The 12,348-nt window shown below is 40.6% G+C and overlaps 1 protein-coding gene across 2 annotated transcripts in view; it reads left to right on the top strand.

Moving 5' to 3' along the window:
* The first annotated feature begins 9,592 nt into the window (after window positions 1–9,592).
* CSF1R (colony stimulating factor 1 receptor) overlaps window positions 9,593–12,348 on the top strand; it is a 56,945-nt gene continuing 54,189 nt past the window's right edge. Inside the window, exon 1 of one of the 2 annotated variants that reach the window (XM_081935065.1) lies at window positions 9,593–10,657. In XM_081935065.1, the coding sequence (XP_081791191.1) occupies window positions 10,615–10,657 (43 nt within the window). In that variant the 5' untranslated portion in view covers window positions 9,593–10,614. The remainder of the gene's footprint in view (window positions 10,658–12,348) is intronic. The other variant, XM_081935064.1, reaches the window with a different exon arrangement.

The following is a 12,348-nucleotide window of genomic DNA, read 5'->3' as shown; positions in this document are numbered from 1 at the left end:
CTCACATGCCCTGCCCAGACTCAATTTTTTCAGTATGGATGGCAGGACTCTGCAACTTTTGAGAGGCTGCAAGCCCTTTGGGGAGAGGTTTCACCAATTGGAAGATTGATTTCTTAATCATCTGTAAAATTTAAATAATCTCTTTTGTCCCTTAAAGCAACACTCAAAATGAAAACAAAAAGGGTCCCACTTTGGAACGGTATATCAACAGCACAAAAGAGATGCTGACAGCTTAGCATAAAAGTAGGAAGAGAAGCAGTGGTGTAATGTGGGGGCCCTTTGAGTATTTTGCAGCACCAATAACTAGGAATATTTTTTTTAAAAATGACTTTATAGACTCTCCCATTATTTCAGCTGACTGTGGATAAAGAGCCAGGACGCACCTGGAATCCTCTGATCCTAATGCCACCATACATTCAAGAGAGCACTTCATTTGTCTGCTAGTAAATGATGCGGCTGGGGAAGGGCAGAGTAGCAAGGATTCTGCCAGTTGCTGCCCTGAAAATCTATTTGTGTGTGCTACCTACCCCTTGACTAGCTCTGTTGCCAATGTGTGGTCAAGCATAAGGCTTTGGGGTGCCATGTTTTTTTTTATCCCAACATTATTCCTTCCCACCAGGTATGTGAATAGAGGGTTAGTGTCCCTTTAAAAATAAACAAAATTTATCTCCATGGCCCTCGTATTTGGAAGTGATTGGAGCAATCAGAGCACCTCCTGGGGCATCACAGAAAGGGAACCATGAGAGGACATGGGTGAGACTTTCTATCTTCCTAGAACCACAAGGGCAAATCCTCTGTGAATAAAGGGTCCCATGAAATCTTCTTTCCAGTAGAGCTGATGGGAGGGCATCAAAACAAACTCTAGAAAAGGTCCATCTATCTTTGCCTAATGTTAAATTGTGAAAGTACCCCACAATAGAAGACTTGTGACTATCTAACAATTGTCTATAGAATTCAGAGACACTAGTGATATAATTGTATTGATCAATCTCCCAGATTCTCTCTTTTAGTGTTGATTTTAGGGTTAATTGGCCAAAATATTCAGGATTGAGATTGAGACTATAAAATTCTGCCATGCAGGTGTTGTACAATGAGATTGGTAATTGTCTGGACGGCATCAGTCCTATAGGATTAAACATGATTCTAAGACCTGAGGTTAGGATCCTGATCCAGGCTTCAGCCTTTATACTTTGCACATTAGCTTCAAGCCTAATACTGCATTGGGGGTGTCCCAAAGGTGCTCTTTTCAAAAGGCACCTGGATTTCCCATTTTTTCAAAGCATTGGGGGTGCATTTGGGGAGAGCCAACAAGGTCCTGAGAAAATTTGATTGGATGTCTTCATAAGCCTTCAGGTTTGTTTAACAGCCTTGTTGTATTCCATATAATAATTGTTAGGCTTTGCCTTTAATCTTGAATTAAACATTGTGTATATAAAACCTGCTCCATTCATCAATGCACTCACAAACTCTCTCCTTCCAACAAAACCCTGCACTGTAGCCATCAGTTCTTTTCAGTCTAAAAAGAAAGTGCACACCCAAAATGTCTTGACAGTCTTGTAGATCTGGGCATAGTCAGAACAGCCAGGTCCATCCCAGAGGAGTTTTCATTGTGGAAGGCGAGGCATTGTCAGAAACAGTGTCCACCAGGAAGTGGTAAGAAAAAAACCTTCTTTGACACAAGGGTCTCAGGGGGCTATTCTGCAGTACTCGGCATATACATACATTCTTCCTGGCATTTTAGATCTTGCATTTGAACAGTTGAGATTTTTACAACAGCGTTGATGTTGAATTCCTATTAGGTGTTAGAACAAGTGATTTGATTTTATTTGGGGTTTATGAAAGCAATTTAAATAGCCACCTGTCTCATCAATGAGCAATTTTGGGCAGCATATAACAGAGCTAAAATAGTTAATACACTAAATATATATATATATATATATATATATATATATATATATATATATATATATATATATATATATATATATATATATATATATATATATATATATATATATATATATATATATATATATCTCAAACTAAAAGAAATTATAACAAATGGATGCTAATAATACAATCATCTCACAAATTCAACCTCGCCTTGGAATTCCAGCCTTGCTGGCACAGTTACTTTTTCAGAAATGGTTGGAAGCTCAACCATTCTGCCTCAGAGGGTGGAAGATTCTTCACTGGGGGTGCTACAGCAAAAGTCTCACCACATGTGGCTCTCTAGGCAACAGAACCCGTAACATGCCTTCTCTGCCAGATCTGACACAATGGGCAAATGAAATCAGGAAGAGGTGATCACTCAAATAACCAAATCCTGTGCCATAAAGGGCTTTGAGTATCAACACCACCACTTTGAACTGGACCCAAAAACAAACTGATAATAAATGCAGCTCATGAATCAGAGGTGTGGTACGTTTTCTATCATAAACACACATAGCTGCTCACGCAGCTGTATTTTATACCTGCTGAGGTTTCCCAGTATTCTTTAGTGCGTGTTTTTTTCCCTTTTCCATATATTTCCCCATTTCACATCTTATATTAGGCAACTTGCTGTAGAATTCAGTCCGATGACTTTTATCATTATGAAGATTAAAAATTCAACAAGGGCATATGTCTTAGTAAAGAGAGTCAGTTTGGCACAGTGGTTAAGGCACCACCCAAAACCATGTGTTCTAGTGCCACCTTGGACACAAAGTCAGCTGGATGACCTTGAGTCAATCATTTTCTCTTGGCCCTGGGAAGGAAGGAATGGGCAGCCTTCTGAAAAATCTTGTCCTGCAGGGACTTGTCCTGATAGTTAATATGAGTCAACGTTGATCTAAAGGCATACCAAGATATGACCTACTGATGTCCGCCTCACCTCTTCTACAATAAGCATCTTTGAACAAAAAAACTTGACCTGCCATTGAGAAATATGTCGTTTCCTTTTTCTTTGCAGTAGATTTAATATTTGTTCCTTTAAGTGAGTCAGTTCTCCTTAATTTGTTCCTGGAAAAATAAATAGGGGAATCAAAAAAAAAATTCAAAAAACCCCTCAATTTTGGAAAGTTGGTTAAAAAAATGTTGATAAATGGTAAACTTGACTCAAAACTGTGTATTAAGTCTCCATTGGTAATGCACATAAAGATGTCTCCCTTTCCTCATATTTCATTCAATGATCACTTATCAATCAACTCCCTGTGTGGCAGCTTCCCTCCCTGGGCTCCTGGACATCACCACAAGCCTAGTAGTAGAGTTCCCCAGGCATATACTATAGTTCTGGCAAACGTCAATCTACAATCCCTGGCCGTGGAGTCGGAGGAATTTCATGGAGACCATGACTTCCATGAGCCTGATTCAGATTATCCAGGGCCTAAGAGTAGTCACCACTGGATTTAGTGTTCTAGTTGGAGCAGTAGCTATGTGACCTGGAATTGCTGGACCTGTCTTTCATACCCCTGTCATGGTCATATCACAGCCTGGTGACAATGGGTTTCTTGAGAGCTGTATCCCCCTGCAGGGAGGCAGGACCTATTAGATTGGTCCACCCTTGGCAACTAATAGATCTAGATGGGTTCCAGAAGAAACTGAGGATTATAAATGCAGATCTGCTGCACAGTCCAAATGTTCTACGAAGCCCTCAGACCCTTGTATGGACTTTAGCCTTCAGGGATCTCCCCTTTACTGGACTCAGATGGTGCAACTCTCATTACCGAGAAGACTGATTCTACTGCATTCGGCTGAGCACTTCCAATCTGTACTGAACTGCCCATCTTCCATCAAAAATGAGGCGATTGACAGGCATTCTGTCCTAGGCAGATATCAACTACAAACAAAGTGGTACAAAAACAAACTGAAAGCCTCTCTCAAGTCCCTGGGGCACCACCTCCTCGGAAACCCTGGCACAAGATCGGTCGACATGGCACACATTGATCCACCAAGGCTGCCAGACATTTGAAGACAGAAGGACAACCATAGCACAAGAGAAGCGAGCACTCCACAAAGCCAGAGCTGCAAATGCAGCAATAGTAGTGCCCACACGTCTGCCTGACATGTGGTAAAACATTCTGTTCTAGGCCTTACCAGCCACCTGCAGACACACCATGGACAGCCCACAACTCATTAGATGTCAAGGTCCTCTTTGAAAATGATGGACGAACATCATCCCCCTGCAGGAAGGCAGGACCTATTAGATTGGTCCACCCTTGGCAACTAATAGATCTAGACAGTTTTCAGAAGAAACTGAGGATTATAATTGTAGATCTGCTGCACAGCCATGTCAACCTCTTAGTCACTGTTTAGAAAAAGGAGGCGACTGAGGGTCTTGGATAGGATTGCACTCATGCAACCTCTCCTAACCCATAAACCTCTTTGTCTTCTGTGATACATGGAGGGAATTGAATAAAAAGGACATCGAGACTTCTAGAGCATGGCTTGTACAAGACAAGAGATGAACTTGATCAAACTTGGGTAAAAGCTGCTATTAAGGCCTATTTTGTGGTAATTTGGGTGGTGAACTAATTGAGTCTGCAGATTATTGACCACCTCTTTAAGTTGAGCCACCTCCTCAGATGTGGGTTGCTCACGGTTCAGCCTGGATCGGGCAAACTGGTAGTAGTGGCGGTGGGAGGCTCCGCCCACCCACCTGGGCATTTCTGCGCATGTGCAGAAGCATCAGAGCACAAGCGAACAGGTAGCACCAGGATTTGCAGCCCACATCTGCACTCCTCCTTGGGAAGAAGAATATAGAAGTCACCTAATGGAACACATTGAGGAATTTGCTGATTTTCTGGAAGACAAAATCATTCAGCTTCATCCCCACTTATATGTCAGCATTGTTGCTGATCCAGTGGAGGCACCTGGGGCAGGTTCTCCGCCTGTTATTTGGGAATGATCTGTTGTTCCTGAGAAAGTGAACATTAGGGAATATTAGCGCCAGCACCTGCCTTAAATCCCATGCCCTTTCTGGCTTGTGAAAGCTTCCTGGGAGACAATATGCACTGGGTTATGGTGGTGATTAATGATTCCCTGCAGAAGGGGGGAGTGCCCTAGCATTTTAAAAAGCTGTGGTCCAACCTCTTCCTAAGAAGCCATTGCTGGATTCCTCCCTGTTGGATAATTTTCAACCTGTCTCTAAACCTTTGGGGGAAGGTTGTTGAGAAAGTAGTTGTGTGGCACATCTAGATAATCCATTTCATCCAGAAACCTCTAGAGCCTTAGCAGTAAGGATTTAGGCCTGGATATGGGAAAGAAACTGCATAGTCACACTTTTTAATCATCTCTGCCAGGACCTGGATGAAGGTAGTGCATCCATTCTTACTCTACTTGATCTCTCAGCTGCCTTCAATACCATCAACCATGATATCCTTCTGGAGTGGCTTCAGAAGTTGCGAATGGGGGGCTCTGTGTTGTCCTGGTCTATTTCCTTCCTCTGTGGTCACTCTCAGTTGGTGTTGCCCCATGGCGAGTTAAGTAATGCCATGACCTCCCTCTCACAATACTTAGAGTCTGATAAGGGCTAGATGAGGAGCAACGGGCTGAAACTGAACCCTGTAAAGACCAAGTGGCTCTGGGTTTAGTGTTCTTTGGTCCAGGGAGAATTGCCATCTTTGATCTTGGATGGGGTGGCATTGCCCCAAACAAACCCAGTGCATAATCTGTTTCTCCTGGATTCACAACTCCTGCTTGAGGAACAGGTGACAGCCATGGCCAAAACAGCCTTTACACAGCTGCAGGTTGTGCACTGGTTACTGTACATCCTTTCCTGGACCAACAATCCCTACTCATGGTCACACTCTTGTTATCTCCCATCTTTGATTATTGCAACACGGTCTACATGAGATTACCCTTGGAAAAAATATGGAAGCTCCAGCTGCTTTAAAATGCAGCAACCCTCACGATTATGGACAGACCCAGGTGTACACAAGTGTCATCTCTCCTGCAGCAGCTGCATTGGCTGCCAATTTGCTTCTAGGTGCAATTCAAGGTGCTGGTATCACCTTTAAAGCCCTTCATGGCTTGGGACAGTCTGAGTTATCGGAGGGACCATCTCTTGCTGGTTATATCCACCCAACCCACTAAAGCAGGAAGGTAAGGAATATTGTGGGTCACATCACCTAAGGTGGTACATCAGGTAGGGCCAAAAACAGCCTTCTCCATGGTGGCTCTCTCCCATTGGAATACCATCCCTGAAGAAATTAAGTAAAATCAAGTGGCACAATTTCCTTTGAGCACTCAAGATCTACCTTCTTTCTATGCAAGACTTCATTTATTGTCAAATGTCTATTTCCAGAAAAATAACTCATTTTGTGCAAAGGTTTGGAGAAAGCGGTAGGTTATTCTGCATAGCACCATAGTGAAAACAAATTTGCTGGGCACCCATTGGGTTCAGGATTTAAACATTTAACACAGGACAGAAATAGTATTGAGGACTTTGTGCAATGAACTTTATCATCCCTGGATTGTGCCCTTCATGTTTCTAGACCTCTCAACAACTTTTGATTTCCTGCTGACTGCCTGGAAAAGTTGGGGTATTTAACATCTATATGATGCGGCTGGGGAGTAAAATATGTTGATGACACCCAGACCATTTCACCATTCTATTTAAACAAGCTATGTTTCTTGTGCTCATAAAGGCTTGAATAGGTCAAAATAAATTCCAAGTAAAATCTCTGCAGGAAGTGTCTGTGTTAGCTAACAACAGATCTGTTTGAATCAGGCTCCAGCTTTGCCTTTGGTTCTGGATGGAACAACATTTGAAGCAGATCTACAATTTGATGTCTTCCTAGATTGGTCTCTTCTAGAACATGTTAGTCATAAATCAAGGGGTTTTTCCCCATCTCTGGCTGCTACACCAATTATGCGTCTTTTTGGATTGAAATTGAGAAGAAAAGTTAATCACTAATTCACTAGGTCTGCCCAGGCAATAATCCAGCAGATTGACTTGCTAGATGTACTGTAAATATAGACTACTTTGGCATTAATATTAGATCTCTGAGAAAAACCTCTAAGACACCTACTCAATTGTATAGTCACTCCCTCCATTCCACCATGATTGAAAAGGGGGAAATGGAATTCTGAGTGCCTCAGCTGTATGAATTTAGGTGCCATTCATTGGAATCTTTAACAATATAAAAAGAGGTACATTCTCTCAGGCAGGTTTAGCTATTCCTTGCCCAATAAGGAAGGAAGAGGAAGAGGAATTGTTCTGGGATAGATTTGTGAAGAAACAACCAGACTTGACCCAGCTCCTACCTCCTCATTCTTTATTCCTTTTAGGTTGGTGGATATTGAGTACATTTCTTACCTCGTAGACCATTTCATATTGAGAACATCAGTTCATGTCAAATCCCATTTGTCAAAATTGTGTGCCTAATAACAAACAATGTAATCAAATGTTATTAGGTCTCAAAAGACCAAAAGTCATGTTAAAATTTATGGCACAGGCACAGTTAAACCAATGATTCCCAATCTTTTCTTTCAGGCAGGCCACAGCATCATACAAATTTTTGGAGGCTCACCACAGATGTCACAATTGGTATCACAATGACTATGGGTGATATTTTTGAAAAAAAGATGTGGTGCAGTGAGATGACATCGGCCAGCTCCTTTAGAACTCTGGGATGTAATCCGTCAGGTCCTGGTGATTTGTATTCATCAAGATCAGATAGATGTCCTTTTACTGTTTTTTTTTTTTTTTGCTTATTTTAACTTTTATTTCCAGTCTGTTTTTTACAGTTAATGCTTCTGGTAGGTTGGGCTATAGTTTCTTTTTGCATGAAGACTGGTGCAAAGAATGAGTTAAGCAGCTCTGCTTTCTCTCTGTTGCCTGTTACTTCCTTGCTGTCTTCTCTCTTTAGTCACCAAAGCAGTAGGTGTGAGCTTAAATGGACTCCAGAGGATGGTAGAGGACAGAAAGGCCTGGAGGAACGTTGTCCATGGGGTCATGATGGGTTGGACATGTCTTCTCAACTAACAAAGCATATATATCATAAATAAAATAAACAATGTCACTATAAACAATCATGCTTCCCATCCCCTACTTCCCATTTTCAGCTGCTGATAATGCTTAAAAATTCACTCAGGAAAGTGAAGTGTATATTACCCTATGCTTTTGTATCCTTTGTTCCCCATCTTAGCTTTTACTCCCACCAGCACAGCTTGCCATAAATCCTCTGTGAGCCCAGAGCAGGCTATATTATCATAGCTCAATCTTCCCACAAACTTCACATTTCATCTTATAAGGTAGGGTTGACCAACGCTCATTACCCACGAAAGCTAAAAGAGGTACAATTCAATTGTCATGGGGTGCTAGTTGGAGACATCTCAGTCAACAGGAAGTAGTTATCCCTGGTCATCACAAAGTTAGCTCAACAGAATAACGGAACAACAACATAGGAAAGGACCTTCGAGATCTTTTAGTCCAACCCCAAGCTCAAGCAGAAGACCCTATCATTTCAGAAACAATAGCTATTACTTCCTGCCACTGGAAAAAAGTGATGGCTTAGCTGGGATTAATACTATCATAGATAGTATTGGAGAAAGCTTAGCCACAACCAACCCTTGTTACATCTGGCTTCGATGTGGTTCATGCAAAGCTTTTGTAGAGGCCATGCTCCTCATGTTTTACCCAACCCATAAAACTGAAGGGAGGAAACTATAAAATAGAGCTCATAGAATTTATCTATGCTGGAAGCATGAAATTCTTTTTTCCTATTTGGATGATATGGCCAATTTTAGAGATTTGACCACAATGCACGACAGAGCAGCTGTCTGCAAAGTAGAGATCTCTACCATTTCAGTGATAAATTCCTGCATACTATCTAACTGTTCCATTTGGGCTATTTTCACCTTTCTTCCCTGGATGCAATTCATCCAATTATAGATAGTTCCAATTCCTGATGGCTTTTCCACATGGGTCAACTTCAAAGTTGCTACTCCTCATTTCTCCTCAGTGCCAAAAGTCTGGTTTCATTGTGATTCACACAGAGGTTCTGTACAGACCCGGCTTGCACCCCTGGCACTGAAGTTCCCATGTCTGTTATAACCAAAACTTTCCACCTTTTCTTCTGTGCACTGGGGGCCCTTGGCTCCTTTTTTCTAGCTGGGCATATATATGTGAGACAGGTGGCATTTAATTTCAAGTAAACATTCACCTAGAGATGCTTTCCCCCTCTATTTTGCTTCTAGTATTGGCTACCAAAATATACCTGCATAAGTGTATCAGCAAACAAGCCATGTGGGATACACTCTGCTGCAAATTAACCTGGGTCATTATAATAATGTAATAATTCCTAGGAATTTCTCAGATTTCCAGGAAGAAGTAGAGGGCAGATTCACCCATATTCATTGAAAGATGATGTAAGAATACCTGAAGATATACGGTTGACAGATGACTTTGGGAGAAATCACTATTCTGCATATTTGGGACCTTACTTCATGCGGTATTCTCCACTTTTGCATTGGCTGTTTGTTGCTAGCTAACTAACTAAGCAAATTTTAATGAATATGTTCAGAATAGGCCATGTGCCACTGACTTGCCCAGAAGTGAAAACATCCAAAGACAGCAATAAAATATTAAGCATTTGGAGGGGGGGGAAGATAGCCATAGAAAAATTGAGAGATAGTGGTGTATGTATTTATATACTGCATTTGTACCCCATCATATTCAAAATGCTCAATAGTTTACAATCTACTTTGGCTGCTTTCCACCCTTCAATTCTTCTCTTTCTTAGGAAGTTGAAAAAGGAGGAAAAATTGAAGTATGGAATTCCTTTTGTAGTCATGTTTTCTATCTCATGAGGGTCACTGAAGCAGCACGACTTGATTTTACCACAGCATTAAAAAAAAGATTTTTCATATACAAAATATTGTTTTTGAGATGTGCATTTCTAAATTTCTCTTCTAATGTAGGATAGTCTAGAGCTGAAGCTGCACTTGCTAGCTCTGGCCTCAGCCTCCACACTGCCAAATTCTTACATGCATTGCAGCCATGTCCAGTTATAGAATACATCACATGCATCAGAGCCTAATATAGGTTTAACCTCAGCAATCATCATGATTGCTCCAATAAACCTCAATTCTAATCAGTTGTGTGAACAACCATGAGCTTTCAGATCTCTTGAATTTAGGGTGGTTAGGTCAGGACAGGTAGACACAATTTGCACAGATAAACACATGCCCTTCCCCTCGGCTGCATATTGTCTCTAGGTGAGAGCCTGAAAAGGAGGTGCCATTCACAAATTATCTCTTCTGATTGCAAATACAAGCCAGTACTGTTGGAACATGATTGAATCAGTCTTTAAAGAAGTATTTTAAATGGGGCCTCCTTGAGCTGTACCCTCCTCTCTCCTCCCTTTTACTGAATGTTCATGACACATTCTTGCGTGTTCTTTTTTTGGAGCGAGAAATTTCCTAACTTGTGGTCTTTTTCAGAAAACGAGAAGTATCTTCCTCCAACAAACAAAGAGGCACGAAGAATACACAACTGAAGGATTAGCAGCCTTTGTTGCCTCATCCTTTGTTTTCCACTTAGAAAGATTCCCTGAGCCAAGGCACTGGCGCTGTTCTCCTAGCACACCACACCTGACTTGTGCTGGGTGGGATACCTTCACTCCAGGGCAAATGGGCCCTCTTTTGGTTCTGATAGCGGCAGCTATCTGGCAAGGTAGGTCTTCTTGTTCCTTCCATTCACACATAAGTAAACTGTAGCAACTGGGAAGAACAGCAACTTTTTCCAGCTGTAACCAACCAACCAACCTATAATGGATTACAACTCTCTTCAGCCCCCTTCAGCCTTAAGGCCATTTGCTATGTTGGTTGTTGTGATGAAAGTTGCAATCTAATATCTCTAGAGGGTTCCAAATGAGGAAAGCTGGGTTAGAAACGTAACAGTTCTTTAGTGTTTTTACATGCACGGCAATAGGATAAAGGATAAAAAATGTGTTTTTAAATTTTCTGTTGAAGGAAACTATATGGTTAACCTTTTATTGTTTTTATTGGTATGGTTGCCAGTTGGATACGTCCAATATTGCATTAATGCCTTCAGTTTTACTTTTCTTCATTCTTTTTTGAATAAATTGATTAATGTGTTGAATATTCAAGCATAATGTTCATTTTGTTTATATACAATGCCTGTTTTGGAAAAAAATAAGTTTTAGAATTGGGCATTTGTGTTTTGTTTTGTAATCTCACGTATTAATTTTTTAACTAGGATACTAACAAATTAAACATAGAAGCTGAAGCAGTTCAGTTAGGACAAATGACTATTTTCTGTTCAGAAAATCAGTAATGTGTTATTCCATTTGAAAATGAGGAAGGGTTTTCTCTACCAAAAAGTATTATATTTTGATTTTAATTTTAATTTTTGGTTCATTTTTTATTTTTAAGTGTACTTCATCAGTACACTTAAGATGTATAGCATCTTCAGCATCTAAATGAAGATTTGATCAAAATATTTTAAAGGAAGGATAAATTTTGGAAATATTTTACATGACCAAAGCATGTCTGTAATCTTTTCGCAAGCTTTAACCATGGGTGGTTTCTCACTTCACCATAAATGGTACAACTAACCTGTACTTTGATTGTCAGGCTGCTTTTTCTGGTAGATATTTTAACTAAAGGGAAGGGGGAGGTGAATTTTCATCAAGTAAATTCTCCCTAGTAAATTGGCAGCATCAAACGTTTACAGCCACAAACTGGAAAAGTTCACACTGTACAAAAAGTTGACTGTACTTCTTTTAGTTTCCAAAAGTCAAGAAGGAGAAGAAGAAGTTGTTTCATGCTCATGCCTTGGTGGAAGAAAAAGACAATATGCTTCAAACTGAAGGTCACTATTATGCAACACAGTGATGTGGCAAAGCCAGTGGCCAATTGTTACTGAAAATATGAAGGAAATAGGCCAGGATCCATCTTGGAAATGTTCTGAAACTCCATGCAAAAACCTAGTTTAAGTCAGCATTAGAATTGGCAAGACAGATTTTTCTTTCATACTTTGAAGAAACTGAAAGCTGGTTTTATAGCAATAGGGTTACATCAAAGGTAACAACCATAACTAAAAACTAGTAGTATAATTGAATGTAATAAGAGTAATTGGGTTTAGATAATAGAGATGAGTGTTGCACATTTGATTCCACTATGCTGCCACTGATTTTTGCAATCTTCATGCATTAGTATCAAGTACTAGGTTATATTTAAAATGTGCCAGGTCTACTGCCCTTTGACCCATTTCTGGCAGTGTCCTTGCACTCAAAACCTCACTTTGATAAGGGTAGAAACTGTTCCAAAACTACTTCTATCACTTTTTCTTTGCTCCCTTTCATCCAACCTCAACCATTTCCTGCTTTATGTCTTCCAGTC

Source organism: Natrix helvetica, assembly GCF_964273705.1.
Source record: "Natrix helvetica genome assembly, chromosome: 1".
Taxonomy (NCBI): Eukaryota; Metazoa; Chordata; class Lepidosauria; order Squamata; family Natricidae; genus Natrix; species Natrix helvetica.
The sequence above is the reverse complement of the archived record's forward strand: the minus strand, read 5'-3'. Positions and strand labels throughout refer to the sequence as shown.